Here is a 27,734-nt window from a genome sequence, read left to right as displayed (position 1 = left end):
CAGGTGAAGTTCATGAAGAGCGTCCCGGGCACGGCTCTAGTGGAGATGGGTGATGAATATGCGGTTGACAGAGCGATTACACACCTGAACAGCATCAAGGTCTTCAGCAAACGACTCAACGTCTGGTGAGGAAACACACACACACACACATATATACACGTATATACACGCACTCACACACACACTCACACACACACACTCACACACAAGCACACATATACACACACACACACACACACACATATATATACACGTATATACACGCACTCACACACAAGCACACATATACACACACACTCACACACATACTCACACAAGAGTACACAAATGCACACATACACACACACACACTCTTATACACATGCACACACAAACGCACACATACACACATGATCACACTCACACACACACACTCACAAACACAGACTCACGCACATTTATGCACACACACACACACACACACATATACACGCACTCAAGCACACAAACACACACACACTCATACACATGCACACACAAACGCACACATGCTCAGACACTCACACACACACTCACAAACACAGACTCATGCACACAAATACAAAAGCACTCACAAACGCACTCACACACACACACACATACATGCATATACACGCACTCACACAAACACAGACACACAATCACACACAAACACACTCATACACATGCACACACAAACGCGCACACACACGTTCACACACTCACACACACACAGTCACAAACACACAGACTCATGCACACTTATGCATATACACACAAACACACACACTCACGCACTCACAAACGCACTCACACACACACACATATACACGCACTCACACACACACACATATACACGCATATACACGCACTCACACACACACACTCACACACAAGCACACACACATACACACACACACACACTCATACACATGCACACACAAACACGCACACACACATGTTCACTCACACACACACACTCACAAACACACAGACTCATGCACACTTATGCATATACACACACACTCACGCACTCACAAACGCACTCACACACACACACATATACACGCACTCACACACACACACATATACACGCATATACACGCACTCACACACACACACACACTCACACACACACTCACAAACACACAGACTCATGCACACTTATGCATATACACACAAACACACACACACTCACGCACTCACAAACGCACTCACACACACACACATATACAAGCATATACACGCACACACACACACACACAAACGCACACATACACACACACACTCATACACATGCTCACACACTCACTCACACACACACACACACACACACACACCCAGTCTATCACGCACACACACACACTCACGCACTCAAAAACGCGCATACACACACACACACATATACACGCATATACACGCACTCACACACAAGCACACAAACGCACACATACACACACACACTCTCATACACATGCACACACAAACGCACACATACACACATGCTCACACACTCACTCACACACTTACGCACACGCACACAAACGCACACACTCACACACATATACACACACTCACTCACTAATACACACACTCACTCACAAACGCATGCACACACACAAACGCACACTCGCACGCACTCACACACTCACAAACACACACAAACGCACTCAAGCACATATACACACACACTTACAAACGCACACACTCATACATATACACACTCACTCACACACACACACATTCACTCACAAACACACGCATACATGCACACACACACACACACACACACACACACACACACACACACACACACATCAGATAGGGGAAGAATTCAATAATTTAATATTTCGATCTAAGTGAAATGTTCAGGACTTCATGTGAACTGTAAAGAATCAGATGATCAGCAGCAGCAGAGGCTCATGGGATTGAGATGGACCATCATCCATCAGAATAATTCATCACACACAGATGCTCTGAAGTCAGTGGTGTGTGTAAGATTGAGACTGATGGATGTGTGTCGTTGTGTTCTCTGTGGTCAGCGTGTCGAAGCAGCACGCCGTCATCCCCAGTCAGGTGTTCGAGTTGGAGGACGGCTCCAGCAGCTACAAGGACTTCGCCATGACCCGCAACAACCGCTTCACCAGCGCCGGTCAGGCCTCCAAGAACATCATCCAGCCTCCGTCGTGTGTGCTGCACTTCTACAACGTGCCGCCCTGCATCAGTGAAGACGACCTGCAGCGGGTGCGTCACGCTCACTCACCGCATACACAGAAAACAGCACACAGATGTCACGCGCCCGTCTAAGACATCAAAAATATGACATTCAAAATTATGACATGCTAAGTCATAATTTCAACTTTTTAATGTCATAATTCCAATTTATGTCAATTTTGATTTAGTATGCTAACTTTCAACTTTTTATGACATTAAGTAATAATTTCGACATTTTAATGTCATAATTCCGACTTGTCATAATTTCGATTTAGTGTCAACTTTCAACTTTGTCATAATTGACATTTCATCTCAATTATTACTTACTATGTCATAATTTTGACATTTAATCTAAATATTACTTTTTAAGTAATAATTTTGACATTTTAATGTCATAATTTTGATTTGTCAATTTTGATTTATTATGCCAACTTTCAACTTTTTGTCATAAATGACTTTTTAAGTAATAATTTTGACATTTTAATGTCATAATTTCAGTTTATTTCATAATTTCGATTTAGTATGTCAACTTTCAACTTTTTATGTCATAATTTCGACTTTTTAATGTCATAATTTTGATTTGTCAATTTTGATTTAGTATACCAACTTTCAACGTTTTCTGTCATAATTATGACTTTTTAAGTAATAATTTTGACATTTTAATGTCATAATTTCAATTTATTTCATAATTTCGATGTGGTATATCAACTTTTTAACTTTTTAAGTCATAATTTCGACTTTTCATCTGTTATTACTTACTGTCATAATTTTGACATTTAATCTAAATATTACTTTTTAATGTCATAATTTTGATTTGTCAATTATGATTTAGTATGCCAACTTTCAACTTTTTAAGTCATAATTTCAACTTTTCATCTCAATTATCACTTGCTGTCATAATTTCAAACATTTATTCTCATAAACATGACATCATACTTTCGATTTATGTCATAATTTCGATTTAGTATGTCAACTTTAAACTTTTTGTCATAATTCTGACTTTTAATCTAAATATTACTTTTTAATGTCATAATTTTGATTTATCAATTATGATTTAGTATGTCAGCTTTCAACTTTTTATGTCATAATTTCGACTTTTTAATGTCATAATTTTGATTTGTCAATTTTGATTTAGTATGCCAACTTTCAACGTTTTATTGACTTTTTAAGTAATAATTTTGACATTTTAATGTCATAATTTCAACTGATTTCATAATTTCAATTTAGTATGTCAACTTTCAACTTTTTGTCATAATTATGACTTAAGTGATAATTTTGACTTTTCATCTCATAATTAGTACTTACTATTTCATAATTTCAAAATTTAATCTCATAAATATAACCTAGAATGTCATAATTTTGACTTTTTTCAGATATTTTTTCCCAGAAGTGAGTTCAATCTGACAAAACTTCCTCATTTGTAACAGTGGTATAAAATAAAGTAAACAATGTTTTATTTTTATTGTTAAAATGCAGAAAGTTTTCTGTTAGGATTAGATTACAGTATTCATAACTAGCTGTACATAAAAACAGTATGAGCCCATCTCTAGAGCTGAGTATACATGTCGCCAGCGCCCTCTGCTGGACTGTAAGCCACTCTGATTTTGTTCTGTTGTTTTGCAGTTATGCACAGAACACGACGTCCCAGGATTCATCAAATACAAAGTGTTTGATGCCAAACGTGAGTTTTCATTAACTTTGCTACATCAACACTGTTGAGCTGAACAATGACAGTGTCGTCTCCTGTTTAAGCTGCACGTTGTTTCATAATGGACGTCACAGTTGGGTAAACGTCTATAGCGGCGAACGGGAGACGACAGCAAATATCATTTTTGTGTTCCCATTAACTCCAATAGCAAAAGAGGAAGAAAAAAAAATTTGATTACTTGATTTACCCATCTAACAAGAATATGTTCCAAGAATGTTTTGCTAACGTTCTCATTAAGTTCTGAAGACAACGTTCAAAATGTCCAGTTTTTTAAATGTGTTTTCTTGGTTATACGAAGATTCCATTGATGAATTTTGCAACATCAACACTGTTACATTTATATCACTGTGAAGCTGCTTTGAAACAATCTGTACTGTATAAAGCGCTGTAGGAGCAATAGTACCGTGACTTTCCGCCGTGTTTGAGTTTGTGTTTGACGTGATTCTGATCCGTCGCTCACGTGTCTCTTGTGTTTGTATCTGCAGCCAGTTCAAAGACCATCTCTGGTTTACTGGAGTTCGACAGTAAGACTCACGCTGTGGAGGTTCTGACGGTTCTCAATCACTATCAGATCCGGATACCCAGTAAGCATACGCTCTTTCTGTTTACCCATCAGCCCCTGTCTGTTTAATCATGTCATAGATTCAGGATCTGAGATGAAGCATGAACGTTTCTCTTGATGCTGTAGCTGTTGTCAGTAATCTGTGACGTGTTGTTGTGTGTTTCAGATGGTTCGAACCCGTACACGCTGAAGCTGTGCTTCTCCACCTCCTCACATCTCTGAGCCGGAGCGACTCAATCTCCTGCTCCTCTTCTTCGGTTTTTGTCGTCTTTGTTTTTTTGTCTGTAAATCAAACCAGGAAACTGACACACACACACACACACACACACTCTCTGGATGATGTCACTGACGGCAGGACCACGGCAAACACAGGAAGAGCCGATGAACGACACGGGCTGTTTCGTTCCATGTATTTGCTAGTTAAATTGTTTTCAGGGCGTTTTTTGACCGGACGACATACGATAAACACGACATGAACTGAAACACTGAACTGACGTGTGCATGACACAGAACATGGAACACGTGTCTTTATTATTTATGTGTACAGCGGCAGGGGTTTACTAGAGACTAAAGGATCACCTGCTGGGTTAACCGCTTAACTAGTCACATGACCTGTAGTCTGTCTGTGCATTTGTTGTAGTTCTGGGTTTGGGTAGATGATTGTGAGACTCTTTGATCAATGTCAGTATGTTAGATTGACTGCAGCCCTGATCCAGACACACGATCATCACGGCTTCAACACCAGCTGTACAGGAAAGTAGTTTGTAACTTCCTCTGTTCTTGCTCTAGTTGCAGCGTTTGTTCTCAAGGCAGAGCTCATAAAGTTTACCACCGTTACTGATCCAGTAAGAAGCCTGCAGTTTTATCTCACTGCAGTCGATTTGCTTAACTGTCAGCGATGATTAATTACATTTCCATTTAGAGCGACGCAAAAATAGTCATAAAATAATTCATGTTTTCAAATATGTAAATAATATAAAGGAACTGTATCTAAAATTAACAAAGGGCAATAAATAAATACTAATACATCCAGTTATATAAATTAAATTTTTATGTTTTTATTCTTAAATGTATGCGTTGATAGGGTTTCATGCTGGAGCGCCACAATCGAGTCTGTTATGCACATAATACTCTCTTTTTTAAAATTTAAACAAGTGTGAATGTTGCCATCATCATCATCATCATCATCAGTCTGTCAGATAAAACATGAGCTCATGACGTCATTTCATCAGTCTGATGTTTTATTCCTGATTGATATCGAACAAAATTATGTCCTAAGAAGTTAAAGGTGCAGTAAGCAATTTCTGAGAAACGTTCTGAAATCACCAAAACAAACAGGCATCTTGATAGCTCCGCCCCCAAATTCATGAAAATGCTATGCAGCACAGGCACCTCCCCCCTAATGAGTGGACACGCCCCTTACTGCTGATTGGCTATAAGTGTGTTTTGTTGGTCAGTTAGATCCACTTTCAACAGCGTTTCTCAGAAATTGCTTTCTGCACCTTTAAGAAACATTATTTCTAAATATTGTCTGAACGTTTAAAAAACATTTTTTCTTGAACGTTCCATTTTATCATTCTGCAAACATTATGGGAACGTTACTTTTGAATGTTCTATAAAACAAGTAGTAACATTTAAAAAACGTTTTGTGCTAACGTTTTGAGAACATTATTAAAGACCAGATAATTTTGAACAAACGTTCTATTAACGTTACTGAAAGAATGTTTGTTAGTAACGTTAGAGAACCTTACCAGAACGTTCTGAGAACGTTTCCTGTTAGCTGAGTTGCAACTTAGTGGCCATTTACACCTTAAATACCCTAATTTTTACAGTAACTTGCACACAGCTGGTGTAACCGGCCTGATGGTCAGATCTGTGTCTTGGCTCTTCAGTGGCTGCACCGAGAGGAACATGTTATTATTATTATTATTATTATAAGTTCATGTGTAACTGACACATCAACACATCAGCAGTTCACTGTGAGCATGTGCAGTCATTAAAACATCTGCAGGTCACACGGCTGTCTGTCATTCATCATACATGAAGACTCTCAGAACAGAGTCAAACGGGTTTAGAACATGAGAATGAGAAAACCATGAATTAGATGAGTGTGTGTAAAGGGATAGTTCACCCAAAAATGAAAATTATCCCATTATTTACTCACCCTCAAGCCGTCCTAGGTGTATATGACCATCTTCTTTCAGACAAACCCAATCAGAGATATATTTAAAAATATCCTTAGTCCTCCAAGGTTTATAATGGCAGTGAATGGCAGCCCAAATTTTGAAGAAAAAAAAAATGAATCCATAAGACTCCAGGGGGTTAATAAAGGCCTTCTGAAGTGAATAGATGCGTTTGTGTAAGACAAATATCCTTTATAAACGAAATATAACTTATAAGTTTATAAACTTATGTAAACTTATAAACTTTGTAAAGCAAAATAACAAGCTTTCGGCGGGACAGCCATACGCATTCGACGTAAGTCCAAAAAGTGAACTTCTGCGACGTTCTACACAATGCAATGACGTTCTACGCTAGTACGTCATGTTATTGTGTATTACGTCACGGAAGTTAACGCTTTTTGGACGTACGTCGAATGCGTATGGCTGTCCCGCCGGAAGCTCGTTATTTTGCTTTATAAAGTTTTAAATGAGGATATTTGTCTTAAACAAACGCATTGATTCGCTTCAGAAGGCCTTTATTAACCCCCTGGAGTCGTATGGATTCATTTTTTTAATGGATGGATGCATTTTTTTGTCTTCAAAATTTGGGCTGCCATTCACTGCCATTATAAACCTTGGAGGACTAAGGATATTTTTAAATATATCTCTGATTGTGTTCGTCTGAAAGAAGATACGTCTTTCATTCGTCTGAAAGAAGGTGTATATGACTTCTTGTATATGAAAGAAGTCATATACACCTGGGATGGCTTGAGGGTGAGTAAATCTTGGGATAATTTTCATTTTTGGGTGAACTAACCCTTAATGGAGTAACAGCTGAACATGATTATTGAGTTACTGTAGCAGCAGAAACCCTCAGTTATATTTGTGACATTATTCGGCAGATGTTTTATTCTTCAGAGTCAGGTCAACAGTTGCTCAGTAAAGCCCAAAGTATACTTCACTTTTTACGCGTACGTGAGGGTCAGTGTACAGCGCGCATGATGCGAATTACGTCATCAGAAGAGTGCGCGCACTGCCAGATTTTTGTAACCACGCGTACTTGTACTAATACTAATTTTTTTGCAGTAATTAGTTTATCCACAAGGTGGCAGCTGTGCCCTGGGGGCGTCAATTCACAAAGTAGTCGGGAAAAAAACCTGCATAAACAGACGGTAACTCATGCAAGCTACAGCGTCAATGGAGGCCTATATAGACAAGAGATTTTGCGAAGAAAGATAGAAAGTATCCTCATTATTATTTGACACACCCACTTCAGGTCTTGCTGTCTCTACTAATGAGCTGATGAGTTGAATCAGGTGTGTTAGATGAGGAGACATACAAAATGTGCTGGGGGTCCTCCAGGACAGGTTTGAAAACCCCTGCACTAGCGTACGCGTAAAAAAACGAAATATACCGAGGGCTTTAGACTCTCCATCATGACAGGAATTGAGCTGACTGTAGAGGAAGATGGTTTGATGTTGCACCTCTCACTGCATGAAGAAGAAGAAGCGGATGTTTTACACATGAAACAGATGCAGCTCTTACCGTGTTTCTCAAGCTGCACAATGCAGTGTATCACAGAGAATATGAAGACAGCGCTGCGTCCTGATTGGTTCGTTTGCATCTGCTTCAGCCAATGAGGTTCTGCTCTCTTTATCTTAGCTGTCACTTCTGACCTCATTGGCTCTTCAGTCTCTCAGGACGCAGATCACTTCATCCTGGAACAGATTCTTCCTCTCATGTAATCGGGTCATGAAGCTCGTGCACACACGTGATGCAGACCCGGCTAACAGGGAACGTTCTGGCAAAGAAACAGAACCTTTGTTCAAAGTTATCTGGTCTTTAAAGGTGCAGTAAGCAATTTCTGAGAAACGCTGTTGGAACTGGATCGGACCGAGCACCACTTGTAGCCAATTAGCAGTAAGGGGCGTGTCCACTCATTAGGGGGGAGGTGCCTGTGCTGCATAGCGTGTTTGTGAATTTGGGGGCGGTGCTATCAAGATAGGGGTGTGATCATTTTGGGTAGGGGCGTGTTTGTTTTGGTGAATTCAAATATCAACAGTGTTTCTCAGAAATTACTTACTGCACCTTTAATAATGTACAAAAATGTTATTTATACATCAATCATGCAAAAGATTTTAAAATGTTCAGAAATAACGTTTTCATAACTTAATGGGAACGTTAGGAAAACGTGCTTAAAACATTTTTTTCCAGCTGGGGAGGGGCTTGTTTTACACCTCATTAACATACTGTATCAGACAGAGAAGGTTGTAATTGATTTCATATAATTTTCATATATTTAATATGTGTATGTCAGGTTAAAGAGATGTGTTTTTAGTCTAGATTTAAACTGACAGAGTGTGTCTGCTTCCTGCTTGGTAGATGAAGAGATTGGGTGTTGAATAGGAAAAGGATCTTCACAGTCAATTTTGATAATCTAGGTGTTATCAATTGGCCAGAATTTTTTTTGAGCTTGCAGTGGATGTGAAGGACTGTTCGTAATGTAATAAGAGCTCACTCAAGTATTGAGGAGCTGAACCATTCAGGGCTTTATATGGAATCAGCAGGATTTTAAAATGTAAAGGATGTTTAATAGGCAGCCCATGCAGTGTTGACAGAACCGGGCTAATATGGTCATTCTTCCTGGTTCTAGAAAGAAACTACTGGAGTTTGTTTATTAAGCTTGCAGGGCAACCGCCCAGTAAAGCATTACAATAATCTAGCCTTGAGGTCCTAAACGCATTAACTTTTCTGCATTCACCCCTGAGAGCATATTTCGTCATTAAGAGATATTTTTAAGGTTACAAAAATTGGTTTTACAAATGCCAGGGATGTGGGTTTCAAAAGAAAGATTGCTATCAAAGATCACTTCTACACTTTGGTATCAAATCTACACTTCTCAGTTTCTCCAGATGAAAAGATGAACTCACATGTGCTTCAACTAGAGTTTTAAAACTAAAGTTATTGTGCCTCAAAATCAAAAGCAAGAGATCTTATTAAGAATTTAAAAAAATTCTTGTCAAATTTTCCCAATACCAAATGCAAATTCCTCTAAATTAACAATTACATTTACAGGTTACTGTGTTTTCTCATTAACATTCACTAATTAATTTACTTGTAGCAACAAAGGCAAACATTATGTGTGATTCACTTTTTTTGAGTCAAAATGGAGCCTGCTATATGTTTTTTCTCATTTATTATATCTGTACAAACATCAGTGTGTTTGGTTTGATCTGTTGGTGGATAAACCGCTGTGTGTGTCAGTAGTTTGTCGTGATTTTCTCTCCTGTTAATAAGAAGCTCACAATCTCACAGTCAGAAGCTAATCCAATATACACTCTTCTGCTATTAGTTTTCATTCAGGGCCAGAATTTATTTGAAAATGTGCACCCTTGTGAATTCTATGGTTTACCATATCAGGGCATAATAAAAATTCACCTGCTCATTAGCAGGTCTTAAAAACGACATATTACTTTTTGCTGTTATCTCCTTTGTTTGACACTGGAACTGGTAATAACCTTTTTTTCAGGCTTCTGATTGGCCAACATGGCTTTATGGTTAGTATTATAATGCCACCTGCTGGTTTGGCATGCTCTTGACAGCACTTCATAGTGTGTTTTAGCATTTTCATGTGGACAGAGATTGTTTTTTTAAACGAAGGAAGAAAAAAAATCACTTTATAAAAATATCCATGTACGTGTGGATTAGTTGAAACAGTAAGGATGTACTTAGTTTGTCACACACGGTGTCTCTATTTTGGCCAAATTTTTTGTCAAATAAATAATGAAATGGTGTAATATGTTGTGTTTTTGTTGTTCATCTGAGGTTGTATTTACCTAATTTTAAGACCTTCAAGTACTTTTTTATTATGCCCTGATACGTAAAACCCTAAAATTCATTTAGGTGTCCTGTTTTTTCACGTGACTTTAAGATCAGCAAAATCTTGTTGAATTTTGTGATTGTGTAAGCAGAAACTGAGGTTGGAGGAGGATTCACACACAACCAGATAAATATCACAGTTCAGTCATGTTTTATAGACATTTTAAGGGTTACTATCGTGGGCTTTTCAGTGAACCGATGAAGAAAATGTTTCTCAAATTAGTTTTGTTCTGTTCGTGTTTGTGGTGTATGGTTGGTGAGTTTTAAATCTGTTTTTATGGCTTCAGTTGTTTCTGTTCTGGTAGCATGTAATAAATTACTGGTTAAATTAGTCAGAGATTATTAACATTCACTGTTATTCTCATACAGAAATAATCGAACTGTGATTTTACTGTGAGATCAAGTTTGAATTCAGGTCTAATCTCAGTTACTTGAATTTTCAGCATCATTACTCCAGTCTTCAGTGTCACATGATAATTCAGAAATCATTCTAATATGATGATTTGATGCTCAAGAAACATTTATTATTATTATTATTATTGTTATCAATGTTCAAAATTTTGTGTACATTTTTTTCAGAATTATTTGATGAATAGAAAGTTCAAAAGAACAGCATTTATCTGATATAGAAAGCTTTTGTAACATTATCACTATCAATCATTATCAATTTGGGGTAAGTAAGAGGTTTTTGTTTTGTTTGTTTTTTGAAAGAAAAGGAGATTCATACTTTTATTCAGGAAGGATGCATTAAATTGATCAAAAGTGACAGTAAAGACATTTATAAGGTTGCTAAAGCTTTACCACTGCAGTCACATGACTGTTTTAACGAACTGTCTTTAGTACCTTTCTGGACCTTGAAAGTGTTGATTATATTGCTGTCTATGGACGAGTCATAAACCTCTCGCATTTCATCAAAAATATCTTAATTTGTTTTCTGAAGATGAACGAAGGTCTTACGGGTGTGGAACGACATGAAGTAATTAATGACAGAAATTTCATTTTTGGGTGAACTAACCCTTTAACATTAACCAATGAATTTAGTTGTAACAATACAGTCAAACATTATATGTGTGTATCACTTTTTTTCCTTTTTTTGAGTCAAAATGGAGCCTGCTATATGTTTTTTCTCTTTTATTTTATCTGTACAAACATCAGTGCGTTTGGTTTGATCTGTTGGTGGATAAACCTCTTCTGTATCGCTGTGTATGTCAGTAGTTTGTGGCTGAAGCGTTTCTTCATTTTCTTTCCTGTTAATAAGAAGCTCACAATATGACAGCTCACAGCACTAAATAACACACCACATATATCTAATCCAATATACACTCTTCTGCTATTAGTTTTCATTCAGGACCAGAATTCATTTGAAAACGTACACCCATTTGTTTCTGCACCGCTCTAAGGTCCCGCCACAGTATTTCAGTCGGGATGAGGTCTGGACTCTGACTGGGCCATTGCAACACTTTGATTCTTTTCTTTTTCAGCCATTCTGATGTAGATTTGCTGGTGATCCTCGGATCATTGTCCTGTTGCATGACCCAATTTTGGCCAAGCTTTAGCTGTTAACTGAGTCCTCTAGAGTCTGAGGTGTAGCTCTTGTTTTTTGTGCAAATTCTCTGATCATTGATCTTGGAGTGAACTTGCTGGGACGTCCACTCCTGGGAAAATTGGCAACTTGATTGTTGAATGTCTTGAATGTTTTCCACTTGTGAATAATCTTCCTCCCTGTGGAATGATGGCCTTCAGATTGTCTGGAAATGGCCATAAAACCCTTTCCAGATTATTGGCAGTAACAATTGCTTCTCTAAGATGATTGCTCTTTGGTTGATTGTCTATGGATGTTGTCATTGTGTCAAAACACACCTGAAGGCTCCAGACCAGTAAGCTGCCAGAACTGCTGCTTTTATAGAGCTGCTCACAATTGCTGATGATTGATTAATGAAAGGCATTTGATTAGCAGTGCCTGACTGTTACTTACTCTCTTAATTCCTGTGGAAACAGTAAGGGTGGTATACTATAGTTTGGGTTCTACATTATGGCCTAATTTTTTTTTGTTAAAGTCCTCCTGTGGTGAAAATCAAGTTTTTAATGTTCATATATCTATCTGGTCAAACCATGTGCAAATTCATAAGTCAACACCATTGCTGAGTATTTTCTCTTTAAAACTGCAGTGAACCAAAGACAGTCTCAAACCCACGCTTTGAAATCGCTGGTGTTTCTGATGTCACAAACTACTTTGTAACCAATCACATCAACGTGCCTGCGAGCTTTAGCATATTAACTGACCGCGCAAGGAGTCGCAAAAGAAGGTTATCCCGGTATATTTTTCTGTTGATATGAAAAATCGGGTAGATTTATCAATATAGCGGGTGTATGATGTATATTACAATGTTATGATGAACTAAATGCTTTTCTCCACTGACGTTCTGAGTTGTTCAAAGCATTTCTAAGGATACTGATTGTTAGAAAGCAGCTGCAGCATGGTGAATGTGAACATGGTTTGTGTAACTTTAGCAACACATTATTAGCTGTTTGATAACGTAGTCAAGCAAAAGGCTAATCATATTAATTACAGTTATGTGTCTGACGTTGTAAAAAGCGATATAATTGTGCAGCGTTTACCTCAGTAAGTTGACCGAGTGGATCTCTGAGCTGGTGTGAGTGAGTGGAGGCGGGGCTAATTAGCATATTCATAGATCTGTGTATATTAAATGAGGCAGTTACATTCAAGCTAAGGAAAAAATGTTTAAACATGTAATTTTGGTGATCAAGGATGAGTTTTAAGGGATAAAATAAATTACTACACTGTGTACATTATGCACATTTTTTGATATGGAATATCTGGGCAAGCAACACTATTTGCCAAAATATATACAAATTAACTGTTATTTTAGTATTATTGTTATAGTTGTTATTAAAGTGTAGTTACATTGTGTAAAACAGCTGTTCGTGAATGTAAACGAGTCATCAGCAATTCCAGTCTGACTTCTTTTTACAATACCTATGTAATAATGTAACACATTTGCATAATGCCAGCCTGATGTAACCCACAATGCAATGTATTTGCACTGTGAACCAAAAGCGATATCAACTGAGATTTTTAACATCTCCTTTTTGACACACTGTTTGAACAAACTGCCCCAAGAATTTTTTATATATATTTATTTCTGAGATGTAAACTGGATGCTACACATAGTAGTACGGTCATGTGACAACAATTTTAGCATAGGACAGTTAAAGTTTCAATGCATATTAATTGAAAAGTTATTGAAAAGTAGTAGGCAGCGTACAGTAAAACAGCAGTTTGCTTATATTTCATTCTGAATGTTTTTCACAATGTCAACTAATGTATGATACTCATATCTGACTTTCCGTGTGTGTGTGTGTCCGTACCACCACGTTGTCTCCAGGCTCACGTCACAGCAGGAAGTGCAGTGAAACTGAGAAGACCTACTGCATTAATGGTGGAGAATGTTATTTCATGCATGATATAAATGGGATGTTCTGCAAGTAAGTTACACACATTCATTTGAGCTGATCTCACTTTGACAATCTGTTTGTTTATGGTCTTATATTTGACTTCACACAGAGTGTTTATTGAAACATTGGTTTGACATCACCAGACTCCAAACAGGGCTGTCAAATTAACATTTTAATTAAAACTATTAAAAATGATACATTGATAGCAGTTCATCATGCCCCCTGACCCATACATAAATTTGGTTTTGCTTTATTTTGATGGTCCCTTTAACACATTCTGTTGACTATACGTAACCCTCATTAGAGTGTTAGTAGAGTATTAGTAGACTGGTAGGGTTAGGGTTAGAGTAAGTTGACATGTACTTGCAAAGTTACTTATGTCTGTTGGGGGAACGTCACAATAAAGAGTTACAAGATATTAAGCAGACAGTCTACTAATACTCTAATGAGAGTTAGTTGACATGTACTTGCAAAGTTGTTTATAGTCAACAGAATGTGTTAAAGGGACCATCAAAATAAAGTGTTACCATAAATTCTGCAATAAAGATTTTTTCTGCCATCAGACCAGTTATTTTAGTATTATTTATATACTATTATATTATTTTGAATGATCTTTTATTATTTTAGTTTAAATTTAGGTTTAGCTTTTAGGGAATTTTTATATTTCTATATAGCTAACTTATTTTTTATTTCAGTTTTAGTACTTTTAGTACTTCAATTTAAACTTATATCAGTTAGTTGCCAAGGCATTTCTAATGTTTATTTAAGTTTATAAAATTTTATTCTAATATTTATATTTGACAGAAAACTAAGATTTTTAATAGTTTTCCATAACACTAGCAATACTGCATCAGAGAAATTCAACAACCACCTTCTGGAAATACCCTTTATGTCGTGTGTATGATAATATGATTATTGGTCATTTGTACTGATAAATCAAATGTGTTAAAGGAATTGTTCACCCAAAAATGAAAATTATCCCATATTTTACTCACCCTCAAACAATGCCAGGTGTATATGACTTTCTTCTTTTAGCCAAACACAATCAGAGTTTTAATAAAAAATACCATGGCTCTTCCCAGCTTTGTTATGGAATTGAATAGTGCCTGAGTTTTTGAAGCTCCATATTTAAAACTTCATAAATTATAATCACTGTTCACAAGAGAGTTGCGTGAGAGGTGTCTCACCTAAGCTTATGCTACACGTCATACATCATACGTCGGGTCAGACGTCACTCTTCCGCCAGAACTCGACTCTCTCACAGTTGCCAGAAGCCAGTGGTTATAGTTTATAACGTTTTAAATATGGATATATTTTATTAAACAAACATTGTTTCACTTCAGAAGCCATTTATTAACCTCCTGGAGCCGTACGGATTAATTTTATGATGGATGGACATGCATTTTGGAGCTTCAAAAACTTGGGCACTATTCACTACCATTATAACGCTTGGAAGAGCCAGGATATATTTTAATATAGGCTAACTCTGATTGTGTTCGTCTGAAAGAAGAAAGTCATATACACCTAGGATGGCTTGAGGGTGAGTAAATCATGGGATAATTTTAATTTTTTGGTGAACTATTCCTTTAAGAAGTACAGTAAGGGCAGTTATATGAATGTATTTTAATTTCATTCCATTTTACTTCCTTTAAATTCAAATTAAAAACTCACAACAAAAATGCATTCTGTTTGCTGCCTTAATTCAAATTCAGTCATTTAAAAGGCATTTTATTAGTTTCTACATGGCACACAATGCTGCAACATATAGAATCCTGAAACAATGTAAGGTATGATTGTTTGGACCTTTACTGGGAAAGAAATGTAGAGACTCTTGTAACTTTGAATACTGCTGATCTAGAGAGAGTCAAAGAAATGACAGTGTGTCTGAGGGTCTGGAGGAAGAGGAAAAGGTTTGCCGTGTTGTCTGTCAGGTCTGTCGATGTATACTGCCAATAGTATGCTGAGTTACTGCTCCTCTGTGATACCATGTACACAATGCTGCGTTCTTATCGACCATTTCGGACAGAACAGCTCAGATTTACGGTGTGTGCGTTAATTTTTTAAAGGAAGAGAAATAAAGCCATTAAAGCTGTTTAAAGTTCAACCCCTTTGGGAAAGATGTCATCCTTTAACTGTGACTCATCAAGTCGATCTCTTTAATTTACAGAACAGAGCGTCTGAAGCGGATTTAAGGGTTAATGGACCTCAGGGAAGCACAGACTGATTTGTAAATAGTGTGTGTTACTCTTGGCTTTCTTGACACAGCGATTCACTTATGCCTGAAAGTTTGTCTTCAACAGCGCTAAAGCTTTACTTCACAGTACATGTGGGCGGTATGACCACGGAAAGACATTTTATATCATGGTAACATTATCACGGTGCTTATTTTTGGTGGAAATTCAGTGAATTAAATCATTTGCAAATGAATCATCCTTCTTCTCTTTTTATTTTGACTGTGATTGGTGCAATATATATATTTGTATATGTATATATATAGTACAATATTTTAATTATATACACTGTATATATATATATATATATCAAATATAAACATTAAACAGCATAAAATAAGTTATACATAAAAACGAAAAGGAAAAAAAGAAATTTAAAATGCTTTATACAGGTTTCAAATATTTAAAGTCTTTTTTTATTTAAAGAGTATTTACTTATACAGCCTGGATTTTACTTTACTAAAACTATAAATTTGGGGTTTTTATTAGTGAAGTAGCATTTATGACTACTGAATTTGGGCATAATCATAATTAGGTTAATTAAAACTGTTTTTACCTCTCTTTGGATAATCAGTGGAGCAAAAAAGTACATTTTCCCACAGGGAAAAAAGGTCTTAAACAATAAATGTTTTCATTAACTAATTTAGCACAAATATATTGACTGCAGTTTAAAAGGTTTAGCAAAATCTCTACCAGTTGGCACATTTCTACCATTGTACAATATATATGTCATACCTCCCAGCCATATTTAAAAAAAAAAATACCTTAATGCATACGTGTGTGTGTGTGTGTGTGTGTTACTGTAGCTCCTGAGGCAGATGAATTCCCCAGTGTAACGCATGGTCCATGAAGGAAGATGATGCACACAGGATACGATAGAATAGTGTTTGCTGGTTATACACATAAGAACAGGTTACACCAACAATGACTGAAGTTAGTTCAGTATTAAAGGGGTCCTATTATGCTTAACACGTCACAGTATTCCTCATTTAAATAATTCCCGCCCAAGGCATACGCTAAATAAATGGGGCGGGGCCTGGTACTGTAGTAGTGTGTTGAAACCGGTTTAAACTCATGATTATGACGTGTCATTTCTCAAGCACACTTCAAGCTATTGACCAGTCACAACACACTGGTTCAGCCGACCAATCAGAGCACACTCTGCTTTTCAGAAGGAGGGGCTTCATAGAGACAGGAACTAAACAGAGCGTTACTGACAGACTGGGAAGAGAGGAGCTGCAACAATGGAGAATATATAAAATCATACGGTGCGTCCGAATTGTCTGAGTAGGTACTACATTTTAATTTGAACATACGTTGCAAGCGTTAAAAAAGTATGTTAGTATGAGTGTGTGTAGTATAAATGTAATCCATGTTGTCATTATCAAGTTACCTACCAGCATCAGTTGCATTGTTTCACCTCCATTCATAAATCCTCTCCTGTGGCCTCATGGGATAGTGAAGTGTCCATCAAATGCGCACTTCAGAATCTCGCCGGAAGTAGAAGGACTTTTCGCCCACTGTTTTTCAAATACTATATATTCAGACACACTGCTCTGTTGGCGTACTGTTTTCACATACTATATAGTAGGGAAGTATTCGATTTCGGATGCAGTGATAGTGTTTTTTGAAAATTCAAGCATGAAAACGTTTGGTGAAGGAAAGGTTTTTCACAAAAGGAAAAGTTCTCACAAAAGTTTTGCATCCTCCCTAGAAACTTCTCATTTGCTTGTAAAGTACAAACATTTTGCAAGGGGAAACGTAACATATTTGGGAGAGAATGCAAAAGATTGTTCCTCATATTTTTTTCCTTCATCATGCACCTTTAGGGCCTCCGTAAAAACCTTTTCTAGTATACCCCAAAAACAAAATCCTTACTTTGAGAAAAAGGCATAATAGTTCCCCTTTTAATAGTAAGCCTATTGTAATATTGTTGAAATATTTGTGTTGTTGCTAGAATGATTGTTTTCCGTTACACTATAATGGATTATATGATAATTAATGGGTACAATTTTAAAATGGTTTCTTTTTAAATCAATATTTTTATGTCCCCATCATTATATGATAAAAACCTGTGTATTAACTGATACGACTGTACATCCCTTTAAATGTCCGTCTTGTTTGAACTTGTTCATTCTTCTAGGCTCAAAGCTGCTTACTAAGAACTAGGAACTTATTTAATGATTTTCTAAAGATTCATATATTTTTGTTTGTACATATTTCTCTAGTAAGACAAAAACACCCTAATATTTATATATAAGGATTGAGTTTTTGAGGGTGGTAAGCACCCCTGGAGGAATTGCCATCTGACTGAACCAGCTGAATGAATCAGTTCACTAAAATGATATGAAATGAAATGAACCCAGATATCATTTTTGGAGCCATCCAAAAAATGGCATGAAATGACATGAGCCCTCTTTCCTCAGGTTCAAACCCCTCCAGTGACATCACAGCGATGACATCATCAAGTGGAACATCTCAAAGGGGTTGTTCTCTGTTGTTCTAACTGCATGTTTCTCTGCTCTTGTCTCTTTCTCTCTCTCCTCCTCCTCCTCATGTCTCGTTCTCCTCTACCCCCTCCCTCTCATTCCTTCCTTCTCCCTGTGTTGGTTTGTTTCCCTTCATCAGGTGTCCAAATGACTATACCGGTGATCGCTGTCAAGTCCCCATTATGGACAATTTCTACAGTAGGTCCATTTCTTCTTCCTGTCTGTTTGTCTGTTTGTTTGCCCATTCTAAGTTTTTATTGATTTATTAAGTAGAAATTCATGGATGAGAATGGATTTAGTATGCAATGATATATTATTAAAGACAGATTTTCACCAAAGGATAAAGAAAATTGGGGAAGAAAAGTATAAATATAACAAGTGAAACAATAAAGTATGTTAACATATAGATTAGGTTCCCATAAAGCAGAATTATATTTATAATTATATTAATAATAATTTATAATTATAACAGGAAATTGAATAATTAGTTCATCAAACAAATTCATGACATTTTTGACAGGCACACATTGTTATCATTTAAAGGATTGTTCTGGTTCAATACAAATAAAGCTCTGTGTTGATGGCGTCTGTGTCCACAGAAAATGATTTGAACTCAAAAATTGTATTGACAGTAATGCACTTAAAATGGAAAACTGCACCACAATGAAAGATAAAATACACAGTGTCGCAGAAAAATACACAATTTACAAAGAAGGTATGGCTGCAAGACTTAAAGACACAATATGTAATTTTCGCCACTAGAAAACCCTTATTCATTTAAAGAGGACCAACCAATCTCTGTGTAAAAATAAAATGATGATGCTGCTCTGAGTGCCGCCTTTTTAAAGTCATTTTTACACCTCTGTAAATTGACTCCAAATCTCAGGTGAAAATTGTCTTTTTGACCCCCTTCTACAAAATAGTGGATTACTCTTATAAACATGAGGCATTTAATATTTTAGCTTTCATTACTATGTATGTTTGTTTTTCTACAAAAAAAAATTAACAAAATCGAAAATTTGACAGCGAAGATTCCAAAATTTGGTTGATTTGACATGGAATGACCAATTTCTCTTTTCATATATCAATTTTTGTCTTTGTACTGCTGCAGAATATTATTAACTTCACATTTAAATGTTTAAAAGTATTTTTGTGAAACTTCATCAAAGGAACATCAAGTAATTTCAAAGCTTTAATCTGTGAAAAATTCTGTTCTTCAGGTGGGTTTGATGATGCAGTAAGGAAGAGAATGAAGAAGGGAAATTCAGTCACTCTAGACTCTAGTCTTACTGAAATAATGGATGATGATCAGATTCAGTGGATGTTTGGAACTAACAACACTGTAATAGCTGAAATCAAACGGTTCAACAAAATCACTGTATATGATGATGTTCTTGATGGGAGATTCAGAGACAGAATGAAGCTGGATAATCAAACTGGATCTCTGACCATCACAAACACCACAACTGAACATGCTGGAGATTATAAAATCCAGACCAACAGTATGAGAAAGAGATTTTCTCTCACTGTCTTCAGTAAAGGTAAGAACTCTATCAGCTGGAGTTTGTTTATTAAGTGTGCGGGACAACCGCCCAGTAAAGCATTACAATAATCTAGCCTTCAGGTCAGGAATGCATAAATGAATTTTTTTCTGAAGTGGTTTTACAAATGCCAGAGATGTGGCTTTCAAAAGAAAGTTTGCTATCGAAGATCACTTCTACACTTTGGTATCAAATCTACACTTTTCAATTTCTCCAGATGAAAAGATGAACTCACTCAGAGTTTCAAAACTAAAGTTATTGTTCCTCAGATTCACCAAAATACCAAAATTGACAAAAGCAAGAGATCTCATTATGAACTCAAAAAATTGTTATCAAATTTTCCCAATACCAAATCACTCTGGAAGCCAAATGTAAATTCCTCTAAATTAACAATTACATTTACAGGTTACTGTGTTTTCTCAGTTCACCCAAAAATGAAATTTCTGTCATTAATTACTCACCCTAATGTCGTTCCACATCCTTAAGACATCTCACAAATCACAAATCAACACAAATTAAGATATTTTTGATGAAATCTGAGAGGTATATGACTCATCCATAGACAGCAATATAATCAACACTTTCAAGGTCCAAAAGGTACTAAAGACATTGTTAAAGACATCATTAAAAAAAGATATTGTTGAATAAAGTCGTTACTTTTGTTTTGTTTTTGCGCACAAATAGTATTCTCGTCGCTTCATAAAATTAAGTTTGAACCACTGTAGTCACGTTGACTGTTTTAACGAACTGTCTTTAGTACCTTTCTGGACCTTGAAAGTGTTGATTATATTGCTGTCTATGGACGAGTCATAAACCTCTCGGATTTCATCAAAAATATCTTAATTTGTGTTCTGAAGATGAAAGAAGGTCTTACGGGTGTGGAACAACATGAGGGTGAGTGATAAATGACAGAATTTTCATTTTTGGGTGAACTAACCCTTTAACATTAACCAATGAATTTAGTTGTAACAATACAGTCAAACATTATATGTGTGTATCACTTTTTTTCCCTTTTTTGAGTCAAAATGGAGCCTGCTATATGTTTTTTCTCTTTTATTTTATCTGTACAAACATCAGTGCGTTTGGTTTGATCTGTTGGTGGATAAACCTCTTCTGTATCGCTGTGTATGTCAGTAGTTTGTGGCTGAAGCGTTTCTTCATTTTCTTTCCTGTTAATAAGAAGCTCACAATATGACAGCTCACAGCACTAAATAACACACCACATATATCTAATCCAATATACACTCTTCTGCTATTAGTTTTCATTCAGGACCAGAATTCATTTGAAAACGTACACCCATTTGTTTCTGCACCGCTCTAAGGTCCCGCCACAGTATTTCAGTCGGGATGAGGTCTGGACTCTGACTGGGCCATTGCAACACTTTGATTCTTTTCTTTTTCAGCCATTCTGATGTAGATTTGCTGGTGATCCTCGGATCATTGTCCTGTTGCATGACCCAATTTTGGCCAAGCTTTAGCTGTTAACTGAGTCCTCTAGAGTCTGAGGTGTAGCTCCTGTTTTTTGTGCAAATTCTCTTATCATTGCACGGTCTGATCTTGGAGTGAATTTGCTGGGATGTCCACTCCTGGGAAGACTGGCAACTTGATGTTTTCCACTTGTGAATAATCTTTCTCCCTGTGGAATGATGGCCTTCAGATTGTTTGGAAATTGTCAGGGTTCTGCCCTGGTAGCCTTGTCTCTGTTGTCTTTGTTTCATGTCTCTATGTTTGTGTTGTGTGTCAGCACATGGCTATGTCTTTGTTTGTGTTTGCCATGTGCTCCTCTGTTCCCACCACCTTGTTTCCAGTTACCACACCCTCTTGTTTAGTCATTATTCAGTCCTCGTTTGTATGAGTGTGCTCACCTGTTCCTTATGTTCTCTGCTCCCTTTCTTGTTGAGTCCTCGTTAGTCTGAGTGTTGTCACCTGTTCCTCATGTTCTTTGCTCCCTTTATATTGTGCCCTCTTTCCCTCATTTTTTTGCCAGTTCGTTATACCTTGTGCCTCTGTGTACTAGTCTTCTTGTTACTAAGGTCTGTAGTGTGTTTGTAGAAGTTACTTATAGCCTTTTGTTATTCCAGTCGTGTCTTGATCTGCTATGTTCCTAACCATCTGCCTTGTCTTGAGTCTAGTCCTGTTTGATGTGTCTCTGGTCTCCCCTAGTCCTGTCCAGCAGGCTGAGCTTCCCTGGCCACGCTCTTGGTCTACCAAGCAGCAAGACCTGTGCAGTGCCTGTGAGACCACGAGTGACTATCTTCTCAAACTGTGCGTTCTTGCCTGGGCTACACTGTTTCTATCTGGTCTTGCACTGCCATACCATCTCTGCTCCCCAGCCTCCTGTCATCCTGGGTTGGACTCAGCGGCCACTCTCTCTCAGCCTGCCTGTCATCGTACCTCATCCCTTCCTGCTGTTTGGACTGTATTTACCTCCTCACCTCAATATCTTGTCTAACATATTGTCTTGTCAATAAACCTGCAACACTCATCCTGCATTTTAGTCCTCCCTCATAGATCCGTGACAGAACGAACTGGCCAACACAGGACTCAGCAGGATGAGTATCAGAATCCTGCCACCTGCTAACACCCGGGAGAGAGTGGCCCGTCATCGAGGTCTGACTGGCCTTCGCCAACGGGGCTGGGAGATAGGAACATTTACCTAGTTTTTCTGGACAATGTCAAGGGGGCTAGATTATAATGACGCTGCTCTCAAAGACATCTTTAACGCCTGCTTAGACAACCCCCTACCTGCATAGGAGTTGGATTCTTTCAGGGTTCTGGATTTCTGGGGTTTCTCCAGGTACCGTGATCATCGCAGTAGGTGGGGTATGCCAAGTCGATTGGTATCTGCCTGTAGCAATCCTCCCACCTCTCCTCACCTGTCACGTCAAGTTTACGATCCTCCTCTGACTTCTACCAAGAAACTAAGGTCCAGAATGTAGAGGGTGATCGAGTCCACCACATCTCCTTCAGAGTCTGCTAAGACCGCTCCTACCCTTCCAGAATCAGTCACGTCTGTTTCAGTAATATGAGAGTCTGCAGATACTGTCCCTGTCATCCCCCAAGCAATCAGGTCAGTTCCAGTTACTTCCAAGTCTGTTTTCTGTCATTTCTGAGCCTACTGGATGTGTGTTTGTCACCTCTGAGTCGATGGGGTTAACTGCTTTTCCATCTGTGTTGGCCGAGTCAGCTACAGATACTACAGAGGTGGTCAAGTACTTAACATCGACCCATCGAAAGCGGAGAAAAAGAAAGGCCCGTGCTGTGCAGTCTAATACCCTTCCTTCTAAAGCCCCAAGCACTGCGGTTCCTGAAGCATCTAGTCCAGTGGAATCCTTTTCAAGGCCGCTTGCCAGAAGTGGGTGTTCTAGCCAGCCATGTCCTGCCCATGGAGACCTCTTGTATGACTCCAGAGCCAGTCAAGTCAACCGCTGTCTTTTCTTAGGTTACCAAGTCAGCCACTCCTGAGTCTGTTGAATTAACCACTGTTTCCCCAGTATCTGCCGGGAGTTTTCCTGTTATACCTTAGCCTGTCAAGTGTTGTCCCTCAGTCAATTAAGTCTGTTCTTGTTACTTCAGAGTTTGCTGAGTCAGCTTCATCCACTGCTGAGTCGATGGAGATCACTGCTGTTCCGCCTCAGGTGGCCAAGTTAGCTGCAGATACTACAGAGGTGGTCAGGCACACACCATCGACCCATCACAAACCGAAGAAGAGAGAAACCATGCAGAGCAGTCGACTTTCCTCCAATCTCAAGCCCCAAGTCCAGTGGTTCCTGAGGTATCAAGTCTAGTGAAATTTTCAAAGCCACCTGCTAGTCATGTCATGCCCTCAGAGACCGTTTCTGCCAGCCCTGTTATGGTCACAGAGGCCTGTGCCAGTCAATGCCTGCTCTTATGGCCAAGGAGGCCATTCCCAAGCCGTTTGTTGTCATTGCTGCAGAGTCCTTTTCTGAATGTCTTTACAAGTCTTCTGTCCACAGTAATGATTCCGGTCAGTCCCGTCCACAGTAAACATTCTTGTCCGTCCTGTCATGTCCACAGTAAAGATTCCTGTTGTGTCCACAAAGTATGAAATTCCTGGAAGTAGAATTCCAGAGTCCGCTCCAGAGAGAGCAGTCCCAAGGCCTGCTCTGTTGAGAGCAGTTCCCCAGCCTGCTTCAGATGAGGTTGTTTCTGTGCTCGCTGCAAAGAGAGCTGTTCCCAAGCCTGTTGCTGTGAAGGCTGTTATTGAACCCGCTTCAGTGGAAGATGCAGTCCCAGAGCCCACTCTAGAAAGAGCAGCCCCAGAGCCCGCTCTGGAGAGACCAGTTCCCGAGCCTGCTTCAGAGGAAATTGTTCCTGTGCCTGCTGCAGAGAGAGCTGTTCCTGAGCCCGCTGCTGATAAAGCTGTTCCTGAGTCCGTTCCCGAAGGAGGTGCAATTCCTAAGCCTGCTCCAGAGAGAGCATTCGCAGAGCCCGCTCTAGAAAGAGAAGGTCCAGTGTTGGCCCCGGCCCCTGGGCATGGTCCAGTTTTGGCTCCAGCCCCTGAGGACAATTTTCAGTTTGTTTTTAGGTCTGATCCTGCAACTTCAAAGGGCACCCTAGAGTCTGTCTCCGATCCTGTTTCCAAGACATTCACTTTCCCCGACTCTGGTGAACAGCTAACCAATCCTGTCTCTTATCTTCTAGGCTTGTTCCTGACCTAGAAGAGCATCTAAATGAAGACGTGGTTCCACACCGAACAACAAGAAATATGGTGAGTACCCAGTTGTTGCATGTGGGGTTATGTTATAAGCATAAATCAACTCAGGGAGGTGTTCTGGCCAACGCCTTTTATTTTCAGGAGGGAGCATTCGTAACAACTCATGAAGCGTTCGATTAAATCGCTCACACTGTGCATTGCCCTGTGGACGGTAAAGAGTCGTACGTGTTTTCTTCACCCCATACAGTCTACACAACTCCGCTATCACCTCACTTCCAAAATTCCTTCCACGGTCAGAATGTAACCTCTCTGGTACACCATATTTCATGAACCACTCCTTCAGTAAAATCTTGGCTGTTGTGTCAGCATGCTGGTCTCTGGTGGGAAATGCCTGTGTGAATTTAGTAAACATCAGTCACGACCAACACATTCTCACGACCGTCTAAAGCAGGTTCTAGCATGGTGTAGTCCACTGCCACTATTCTTGGATTCTTGGCTGTGGCATTTTGGTTAGAATACATTGTTCACACTTTTTGACCCACCCCTCGACGTCTTAGTACATGCCAACCCAAAAGCACCTCTGCCTTAACAGGTCGAGTGTACGCTCAATGCCCTGGTGTCCCGTCCTGTTATGGACACTCTCAAGAACTTGATCTTTTAAACAGGCTGGCAAGAACAGCTGCTGGCATTTACCAAGACGAAGGTCATCCACAACACGATAGAGCGACCCATCTACCTCTAATATATTTCCTTTAACAGTAACAACACAGGCTTAGGTAGGCTGCGTCGTTCCTGACCCATGGGCTTCCGTTTCTGTTCCCAGAACTCCATAAAGACTTAAGAATCGAGTCTTTCAGTTGGAAATCTTTCAACTGAACTCTGGTATACCCTGGTAAGGTACAAATACCTCCCTGGGTGCCCCCTTCATATACTCTGGCTCCGCCAGTTTCCGCCCGGATCTGTCTAATCTCACAACACTTATCAACAGCTGCCAACAGCTCCAGGTCTAAAGGTGTACCTTTGTTGATCACATTACAGATGGCAACACAATCTTCATATTCTACGTCCTCAGGAATTTCAGGCTCCCCTGCTAATGGCTGCCTAGTGAGGGCGTCCGCAGCAACGTTATGCCGTCCAGGCCAGTACTTCACCTCGAAATCGAAAAAAGCTAATTGAGCCATCCACCTCTGCTCTATAGCACCCAATTTCACTGTTTTCAGATAACGTAATGGATTGTTATTGGTGACGACTACAAATTTCGAGCCTAACAAATAACCCCGGAACTTTTCAGAAACAGCCCATTTGAGAGCTAGTAGTTCAGGCTTCATACTACTATAGTTCCGGTCATTCTTCTCTGCATTACGTAGCCTTCTACTAGCGTAGGCGATCACTCTCTTATAGTCACCTTGTTGCTGGTAGAGGACTGTACCTGGTCCTTCACTACTAGCATCCATCTCCACTATAAATGGAAGAGAAAAGTCTGCATAGCCTAATATAGGAGCAGATGTAAGCTTCTCCTTTAACAGCTCAAAGGCTGCCTGACACTCTGCTGACCACAGTGAACAAAACTCAGGCTTTCTCACTATGCGCTGCTGCCTCAGGCACAAATTCACGAAGTCATGAAGAGGGCCGGCGACCTTGGAAAAACCTTCAATAAACTTTCTGTAATAACTACAGAAGCCTAGAAATGATCTTAACTCTTTTACTGTGCCAGGAGTTTTCCAGCTCCTCACGGCCTCCACTTTCTCAGGGTCAGTGCCAATGCCTTGAGCCGAAATCTGATGACCCAGGAACTTTACTTTTTCCTGGAGGAAACTGCAATTCTCAAGCTTTACCTTGAGCCTTGCCTCTTTCAATCTACCCAAAACGACATCTAGCCTCTGGAGGTGTTCCTGGAACATTGATGAATAGACAAGAATATCGTCCAAATAGACCAACATTACTTGAAAGATCAAATCTCCCATTGACGACTGCATAAGATGCTGGAATGTCGAAGGTCCATTACAGACCCTGAACGTCATTTGAGAGTACTCAAATATACCAAAAGGAGTAGTAAATGCAGTTTTCGCCTGGTCTTGCTCACGCACTGCAACCTGATGGTATCCGCTAGCCAAATCAATCGTTGAGAAAAACTTGGCCCCTTGTAAAGCATCAAAACTCTCATCAATGCGAGGCAGTGGGAAGGCATCTCGCTTTGTTTTTGAATTCAGTTGACTGTAATCGACACACAATCTAAGGCTCCCATCCGACTTCCTTACCAATACAATGGGCGACGCGTAAGGACTATTGCTGGGCTTAATAATCCCTTTTTTTAACAGCTTAGTGATATGCTCCCGCACCTCACCATATTGATTTGGCGGGATCCTATGACAGGGCTGAGAAATCGGCACATCATCGACCAAATGGATCTGGTGCTGCACTCTCAGAAAACCCTAGTTCCTCATCGTCCAGTGAAAACACATTAACATACCTCAACAGCAATGCCTGCAGCTCCACTTGCTGCTCCGCTGTTCCACCTAGAAAATCAGGCACAGTACTAGCTGTCTCCTGCCTCCCCACAGTGTTTACGGTTATCTCTTCCACTCCAGCTGCAATTCTATGGAACTTCACTTCACAATCATTAGTTGGACTCATTGATTCAACGGGACACAGGGTGCCTAGCCTGGCACGAGGCAGCAGCCAGACATCCTCTGTGGAGAAGTTTACAACTCGGACTGGAAACAAGGACTTAACACATGAAACAAGAGAAGGTACAACTATCAAGCCCTCTGGTATCTATCTGTCTACATCGACCTA

General features: G+C 39.0%; 1 protein-coding gene across 1 annotated transcript in view; it reads left to right on the top strand.

Annotated features, from left to right (window-relative positions):
* LOC127522083 (heterogeneous nuclear ribonucleoprotein L-like) overlaps positions 1-6,496 on the top strand; it is a 38,394-nt gene extending 31,898 nt beyond the window's left edge. The window contains exons 9-13 of the mRNA XM_051911668.1: positions 4-125; positions 2,040-2,241; positions 3,835-3,892; positions 4,405-4,503; positions 4,648-6,496. Coding sequence (XP_051767628.1) covers positions 4-125; positions 2,040-2,241; positions 3,835-3,892; positions 4,405-4,503; positions 4,648-4,703 — 537 coding nt within the window. The 3' untranslated portion in view covers positions 4,704-6,496. The remainder of the gene's footprint in view (positions 1-3; positions 126-2,039; positions 2,242-3,834; positions 3,893-4,404; positions 4,504-4,647) is intronic.
* Positions 6,497-27,734: the final 21,238 nt, after the last annotated feature.

This window comes from Ctenopharyngodon idella, chromosome 11 (genome assembly GCF_019924925.1).
Source record: "Ctenopharyngodon idella isolate HZGC_01 chromosome 11, HZGC01, whole genome shotgun sequence".
NCBI lineage: Eukaryota > Metazoa > Chordata > Actinopteri > Cypriniformes > Xenocyprididae > Ctenopharyngodon > Ctenopharyngodon idella.
Note: the sequence above shows the minus strand (reverse complement) of the source record. Positions and strands in the feature narration are given on the sequence as shown.